Raw genomic sequence first — 7,934 nt, 5'->3', positions numbered from 1 at the left:
AAAATCAACGGAGTTGTCACCATAATTTATAATGAAAAACTAAAAAAAATCTTAAAAAAGAAATAATAGTCTTTGAAATCAAAATTGGATTCGAGAGTCAGTTACACATTTGGTATTAACACTCCATAACAGTCGTCCTAAGACGATTCCTTGTAATTAAGTATGTAAGATAAAAATAAATTTTTTAAAATTTGTTGTTCCCAAAAATCAAACAAAACAAATACATATACAAAATAATAAAGATAAAAAAACAAAATTATTTTTTATTTTTTTGGCCCACAAAGATTGTACTCGCTCCTACATATTTTCATATAAAAAATCAGGGATCACGTAGTTCTTTATAAAAAAAATTTATTGGTTGATTTTTTTAGTTTTAGATTTTTATATTTTTTTTATAATCAAGAGAATCTGAGATTCAACATCATATAAAACTAATTTATCAAGCGAATCCAAGACTTGACATGATGTCCAAAATTATATAAAAAAAGAAGTATAATTTATAATTTTTATTTTCATTTATTTTAGAAGTGGAGAATTAAAATCTTGAGAAGGAGTTTATAATGTTGTCAAACGACACATCCATCATGAATTTAGGCCCATAATTACATAACTAGAAATGTCAAAAAAAAATCCGTATCCACGAGTTTTTACATATAAAACTGCAACAGATAGGAAATGGATGTTGAAAATGAAGATACCCACGGATAACGAGTACGAGTATCATAATATCATACCCGTGGATACCCGTACCTGCTACACTCTAATTTAAATTAAAAAAAATCATTAAAATATTAACACATTGATTTTGAATTAGTTATTTTTTATAAATTGATTTTAAAAAATCTCTATTTATTTGTAAACTATCATTCAACAATATTTAAATGAATTATATGCACTTTGTTTTGAAATTTATAAATGTTATGTATTGTATTTTTTATTTCAATTTATAGTTAAAATTTGTTGTTAAATATTAAAATTTTCTTTTTGTAAATATCTGCGGGTACCCGTGAATATTACAAAAATATGCAGGTACTTACATAACAAAGACCAATCCAGTGAATAAGGTAAAAGGGAGCTACTACCCATACCCTACCCGCCCGTTGGCATCCCTATACATAACATCAGACCCCAGACCCCAAACGCGTTCAACAATATATTGAGTCAATAAGTCATACACTTGATAATGTAACAGAGTAACATGAAATTAGGATTCCCAATCCATTAATCTTATTATGCTCACCAATAACATTAGGAGCAAAAAAGAACTTACCTTTCAAGGCCACGAGCATAGCAAATCCGACCGAAAGGATAGTGAATGATTTCCTTTGCGTGTGTGCTCTGGTAATAAGAAGAGAAATGTCGAATTTTGTTCACTGTTTTGCATTAGAGAGATTTTTTGTTTATATCAACACCTTGAGATACTACTGAAAACATGAAAACCCTAATCTTTAATTAGAATGAAATATATAAATAAGAAATTGGTCTTGATGAAGCATATTATAGGAATCAATAAAATAATACATGATTATAATTATTATCATAAATATTGTCTCTAATTATTAGAATAATATCTAATAATATCTTCTCTAATTGAAAAAATCTCAATGAAACACATCATATAAATATAAAATCAAGATATTTATTCTAATTATTACGAAATAATATTGTTTCTAATAATTAAAACTATACCCTTTCCTTGATAATATAGATTTTAAAATATAGTTTTTTAACATGTGATAATGTGAGGAGTATAAATAACAAATAGTGAGGTAAAGATATCTATAAAAGTTTTGGGCCATGTGCTCATAAAAAAGGTTGTGAAAAATAAAAGTTTAAAAATCTAGAGAAAGATTATTACACGTTTTTTTTTTCTTTATTCTCCTTTTTTTTCTATCATTAATTTAATATATATATATATATATATATATATATATATATATATATATATATATATATATATATATATATATATATATATATATATTAAGAACAAATTTATTTGTCCTGTGAAGATTGAGTGTTGACACTGGTTGGTTGACATTGACTATTTAACCCTGTTTTTTTTTTTTTTAAATTATAAAAGTATGTTTTCCTTTGATTAACACATTAACCTTTAAAACATTGTTATGAAGTGTAAACATATTATTTTGCTTCTTAATATATCATCCCTTTATACTTTACATTGCAGCTGCAAAATAAAGACAGACAAATGTAGGCAACTCTGCATCATATCTCATATCTCAAGGATGCTTAACAAATATATGACACAAATAGCAGTAACATAATGCAAAACATGGACAACTATAAAGGACGTGAACTTTGGTGGAAGTTCTTCGCCACGGTTACTTCGTAATTGATATTAACATGTCGACTAATAAAAGGAAAACTCACACACTGTTTTAAGTTTATCATTCTTTTCATAATACAAATTGTTTCTGATACGAAAGAAATCAAAGCACGCACGTACCCAACTCTTTGGTAAACCTGTTCATAGCTTCCGGGGGCAACCAAATGGGTAATACTACACCTTCTTCACCTTTTGCATTCTTAAAAGGAACCACAAATGTTACTGCAGGAAATGGCCCAAGTCCTCCTTTGGCTACTCCACCATACGCAGCATCACCCCAACCAAAATCAGTTTCTCTCGATCCAAAATATCTCAAATCTGACACCATGAAAGACCTTTCAGTTACAGGTATGTATTGCCCCTTATTCACCATGAGATCCGCCACAGAATGCATGTACTCTTCTGTCACCTCACCCTTCACTTTATTTATCAAATTCACTGCATACCCAAACGGATTCTCACGAAGCTTCCCTGCGGTGGTAACTGCTGCAGGGTACGCAAAAGCATTGCCGTAGTAACCAACGGGTAAAGGAGGATTGAACTTTGCACGTGCGTTCACTATCACCATCATGCGAACCTCCTCTTCTGCCTCTATCTGCAACGCTTTTGTACGACAGCGCCAGAAGCATGCTGTGATGAGATCAAACGTGGAACAGTGCTGAAGGTGAGGTGGAACCAAGCCACGAATAGCGGCTACTCGGGAAGGTCCGAAGAAGAACGATCGAAGAACCATGTGGTTCTCGTATGGAATGAAGGTGGTCGGTGTCATATTGTGAGGGATCTGCATGTATTCACGGTGGTTGCATGTGATGCGAGGTGGGTCTCTTGTCATTAGAAGCTCCCTACGCCACACTGGTGCAATGGAAGGTTTGGTTGCTCCACGAGCCATTTCAGCCCAGGTGTTCATGAATTGTGAAAGACCATCTCCGTCACACATGGTGTGGTTGAAGGAGAAGGCCAAGATGAAACCGCCGCAGCTAAGACGTGTCACCTGTGATGATATCAGTTCATTTCCGACATCAACAACATAAACAGGAAAATAATTATGAGTAACTCACTTCAAAAACCCGTTAATTCAATTCATCAAGTGAAAGCGTGTTTTCAATATTCGGTTCATATTAATCATAAAATCAATAAAAAAAATGGATTAGATAAGCGGAAAATTAGAGTAAAATCGATTAGAAACTAGTTTAAAATCAGAAAGAATCGTAGCAGATTCACATTAAATGCTAGAAAAAGACTAGTTATTGAAAGAAAGACATATATCTTTAACGGAAAGAATCAATTTAGTCAAATCGGAACTTTCATTCATTTCGGCTTTTTTTATCTCGGTTAGTTTGAGGTGGAAATCTTAAATATGACTTAATTTTTTTTCTTATAAAATAGGATGAAGTCGTAAAAAAAATCAGAATATCTTTATAGGTGATCTAATTATGATACAAAATGGTTTTTTTTTTTTTTTAACAAAGTAAAGTTGTCATCAGCCATAAAGTGAAGTCCTCATGAAATAATATAAATTTAATAGAAACTCTTAAAATTTTCCAAATTTATTAAGAAAGTTAATTAATTCTTACAAATATAAATATATAAAATCAAATTTTAAATCCTGATTAAATAATTAATATCTTTCTCATTAATAATTTTATTTTTATTACTTGATTTGTTTTATAAAAAAATACACAAGAATAATTAGCACCTAACACTAACACATAAAAGACTTTTCACGTATGATATTTTTGGTTTTTTATGTGCAACATAGGTCAAACACAACTGTGAAAGACGTAAATTTACATCTAGAGAATAGACATAAATTTTTTATATGTTCTTTTTATTTATTTTAAGTCAAATTCTATGAAAGCATGAAAAATCTATATATCTATAAAAAAACCACTAATTTTTTTTTTCAGAATCTTTAAGTAGTATGAGTATCTTAAATAAATATGTAAAGCATATAAAAATAAGTTAAAAATACTAAGAAAAAAAAAACATATAGTAAATGATGAAATTTTTTAAATTTCAAACCTCACTCCCAACAACTTGCATGTCTGGAGTATCTTTATTTGAGATTCGTAATAAAAATTATAACTATTTAAAATTTTTAACAATTAAATATTGACAATTCTAAATTTACATGACTAATATGTCATATATAAACACTGCATTTGAATACAATCCGGTAAAAGTTATCACAAAAAAAATTGAGTAAAAAATAATTTTCTACCTTTGATCATATGAGTTAAGTAAAAAGAATCACGCAAAGGCTAATTACTAAAGAGAAAAGATGAGAAAAATTAATTTCAATGCCGAAAATATTTGGAGGCAAAAAAATTTCTAGTGAACCGCAAACAACAATGGTAGAAAACGCAACTTTTAGGCACCAAAGTCTGCGTCGAGAGTTTTGTTTGCACAGTAAAGAAGAAAGGAGCACTAAGGTTTCTTCTAAACAAATTTACTTCTAACGCTTATAGGTAAGACATTTTTTTTTTTACATCTGACTTGTATATATGGGTTAGACAAGGTCAGACATAGATTTTAACAATTTAATTAAAAAATACTACCACATATTTTTCACGTCTAATTTTTATGGGTCAGGTGACATTATAAACATATTGTGTTTTAGTTTAATACCGGAACAACTTTATCAATAAGCAAATGACTAAAACACCGACGCTCACCACATATAGATATTATTAAGAATTTATTTTTCATTAGTAGACATCCATTATAAAAATATTTATTTAATATCTATTACAAATATATATACTTGATGTGGCTTATAAAAAAATATAATATTTTAAGTTAAAAAAAAAAGCCTCAACCTAAAAATTTTAATATTTAATTTTACGTTTGGACTAGAGATTTTAACCATTCTAATAAATTGAAATATCTAATAATTAAATTATTTCTAATTCAATTCTCTTTATTTCTTATTAAATAATTAGTTTAAAAAAAGTAATTGAAATATCTTAAATTTCAATTTTTTTGTTTGGATAAAACAATTTAATTTCTATTTTATGGAGAACTCAACTCTACCTTTGATTCTACCTTAACTTACCTTGGCGTCCGATCTGGTCCAGTTTGACCTTTGGCTTAGCTCGATCCATCTTCACCTTTGGTTCTTAATAGGATATGCTTACCTGAAATCTTTGCCAGTAAGACTTTCGATACAAGGACTATACCGCATTAGTCCAGCCACATAAGGCATTGACATCACTCTCAACCCATAAATTATGAGTTTTTATCCTTATATAGTGTTTTACTTTCTCATTTTTATCCAATATGAGACTTAGACTCACACTTGGATTCTTAACATAACTAACCTATAGCTTGACCTTCGGTCTGAACCGACTTGTCTCGACCTTCTGTCCGACCCGACTTGACTCTTTGGACTTATAGACTTTTTTTGTCCTAACCAATGAACAATTTCATAACTTAAAAAATTTCAATTTCTTTTCTTTTTTTAGAAAATTTCAAATTTTACTATTTTAGATATTTTTAAATACTTTCCTAAAATACTTTAATTTCAATTTTTTATTTATTTTTCTCGTCCAAACATAACATTTAAAAAAAATCACATTCTGTCGATAAATGAATTATTCTCTTAAATTATTTCGTCCAAACACACCATAAGTTAATTATAAGTTAATTATGTGAATAAAGTGTATTTAACCTGTACAAGTAGAAGGGGAGTATCGGTAATTTGTTGTGAACCAGGAACATGGTATAGCAGTTGATGGAAGCATGGGAATGGAGGGAGGAGAGAATCTCCGAACTGGTCAAGCGTGACGTCAGCGTCAGCCTCAATGAACATGGCACCTTCTCCGGTGCAATCCACCATCAATTTGCGGCGAGGTCCCTCCCTAAGCCTACCCGCAAACGGGTAATAGAAGACAAGTGTTTGTGACAGCGCTTGTCGAATCACTCGAACTGGGTCTTTCTTTGCCATTGATGTTTGCTTTCGATAAATTTGTATCATTGGAAGGTGGAAACGCAAACCTTCTTGATCATCAATGTCGGAAAGTAACTTAACTTCGTGAGGAGTGGGAATAGCAGGACGCACCAGCTGTGGTTCGCACCTTCGCACCGTAAACTTTAGAGAAGATGAAGAAGAAGAAAATGATGAGGCCATGAGAATTATGAGAGGACAGAAGAAAAATTAAACAAATAATGGATTTTGGTTGAGTGAGCGTGAGTGGCTGGAGCAAACACAGTTTGTCTCTATAAAGGACCTCTAGCAATTATTATTGGGGAGATTTAGAAGCAGTGGTTGGTTGTTATTACATTTAATTGATATATTCCTTATGGGTGTACAATAAGAATAAAAGGAAGTTAAAAGAATTTAATTTTATTAGTTTTATTTTAATTTTGATAATGGTCAAGAAAGTTGAATATTTTTATCTTTTAGAAATTAGGTTTGTTCATTGAATGAGTTATTTGATTACTCATCAAATCTAATTATAATGAGTTGAATGTAATTTATGATGAGATCAAATTTAATATAGATTGAATGATGAGTTTATATATTAATGGTTAACTCATTTTTATATTTTTTAATAAATAAATTAAGTTGTGTTTTCTTTTCATTTCTTAGATAGTTTAGACACATTTATATAACTTGTTTATCAGTTGAAGTCTTTAATTAATTTTTTATCAAAATTATGTTATTTAATTAAATAAATACTTAAAAGTTACATTTTTCATAATTTTTTTTAAATGTAAATTCAATTTTTCTAACTATATATAACCAAGTCAGTAATGAATTGAGAGTTGATTGAATTTAACATAAAATATGCATAATTCAATACAACTCAACTCAATATTTTTCAAATGAATTTGTTTAAATATTATATATCTAACTCTAACTTCAAATATATTAAAAGTTATCACATTTACATATTATACTACAATAAATTATCTTATTAACAATCAATTTTAGTGAACAAAAGTTGTTTATCATTATAATAATCAATTTAGATATTAATTTACAAAAATAAAAAATTATTAATTATTAAAATAATCACTATTATAAATAAAAAATTATTATTGGTCTTTAAATTGATTTCTAAAATTTAATTACTAAAATTTTAACTAATAGATAAAATTAATTACTAAACATTAACTCATAAAGTTGTCTCTACCAAAGGAGTCAGTTTTTAAATTAATCTTTCTCACTGTAGTAAGTAAAAACTTTTAATTTTTAAAATGGATTATTAACAAGGTATTTTCTGTATGTTAGTGGATAATTAATTATATAATAATGTTGTTTATCTTTTAATAAAGATACGTAATAATACTTACTTTTCTCAATTATTAACACAAAATTATTAAGAGTTAAATATGTTTCTATTTTTTAACTTTCAATGAATTTTGGAATTAGTCTATTTCAAAATTTTAGACTAATTTAATCAAATTTTTTTAATTTTATTTGATATTTCAAGTGCGTTTCATAATAGTATTTGATTTAACATTAAAGCAAAAATGTGTTAAACAATATGAACAACTTAAATACAATTCTGAAATGTGTACGAAGTATCAAATAAACCTAATCAAATTTGATTAAAATGATTAAATTCACATATTTTGAGAA

General features: G+C 28.4%; 1 protein-coding gene across 1 annotated transcript; it reads right to left on the bottom strand.

The window, feature by feature from the left end:
- Window positions 1–2,212: 2,212 nt before the first annotated feature.
- On the bottom strand, window positions 2,213–6,547 carry LOC114187354 (benzyl alcohol O-benzoyltransferase-like). The gene is made up of 2 exons (XM_028075591.2): window positions 6,018–6,547; window positions 2,213–3,338 (listed from the first exon to the last, which is right to left on the bottom strand). The coding sequence occupies exons 1-2, from the start codon at window positions 6,474–6,476 to the stop codon at window positions 2,451–2,453; spliced, it is 1,347 nt and encodes a 448-aa protein (XP_027931392.1). The 5' UTR covers window positions 6,477–6,547; the 3' UTR covers window positions 2,213–2,450.
- Between the last annotated feature and the right edge of the window lie 1,387 nt (window positions 6,548–7,934).

Source organism: Vigna unguiculata, chromosome 6 (genome assembly GCF_037176805.1).
Source record: "Vigna unguiculata cultivar grain cowpea cultivar isolate G323 ecotype 2 chromosome 6, ASM3717680v1, whole genome shotgun sequence".
In the NCBI taxonomy this organism is placed as follows: Eukaryota; Viridiplantae; Streptophyta; class Magnoliopsida; order Fabales; family Fabaceae; genus Vigna; species Vigna unguiculata.
Note: the sequence above shows the minus strand (reverse complement) of the source record. Positions and strands in the feature narration are given on the sequence as shown.